The sequence below is a fragment of the Penaeus monodon genome, chromosome 24 (genome assembly GCF_015228065.2).
Source record: "Penaeus monodon isolate SGIC_2016 chromosome 24, NSTDA_Pmon_1, whole genome shotgun sequence".
Taxonomy (NCBI): Eukaryota; Metazoa; Arthropoda; class Malacostraca; order Decapoda; family Penaeidae; genus Penaeus; species Penaeus monodon.
In genome coordinates, this window is record NC_051409.1 from 38,316,345 (window position 1) to 38,316,544 (window position 200).

Genomic DNA, 200 nt, shown 5'->3' on the forward strand with positions numbered 1-200 from the left:
AACAATTAAACAACTTTTTCTCTTTTCTTTTTTTTATACAGAAAAACTCACAATAGGATGCTGTTCCTGAAATCCTCTGTCTTGCTTTTCCCTCTGTTTTATTATCTCTTCCTCTCTTCTCATTAAGTCAGCTTGAGTCATTTTCTTTTCTGCCTGGATAGACAAAGTGAGAAAATATAGAAAATTAAAGATGCTTGCTC

General features: G+C 32.5%; 1 protein-coding gene across 3 annotated transcripts in view; it reads right to left on the reverse strand.

Annotated features, from left to right (window-relative positions):
* Window positions 1-192, reverse strand: part of LOC119588785 (trichohyalin-like) — an 18,086-nt gene extending 17,894 nt beyond the window's left edge. For all 3 annotated transcript variants that reach the window (XM_037937430.1, XM_037937429.1, XM_037937431.1), the window contains exon 1: window positions 52-192. In XM_037937430.1, the coding sequence (XP_037793358.1) occupies window positions 52-141 (90 nt within the window). In that variant the 5' untranslated portion in view covers window positions 142-192. The remainder of the gene's footprint in view (window positions 1-51) is intronic.
* Between the last annotated feature and the right edge of the window lie 8 nt (window positions 193-200).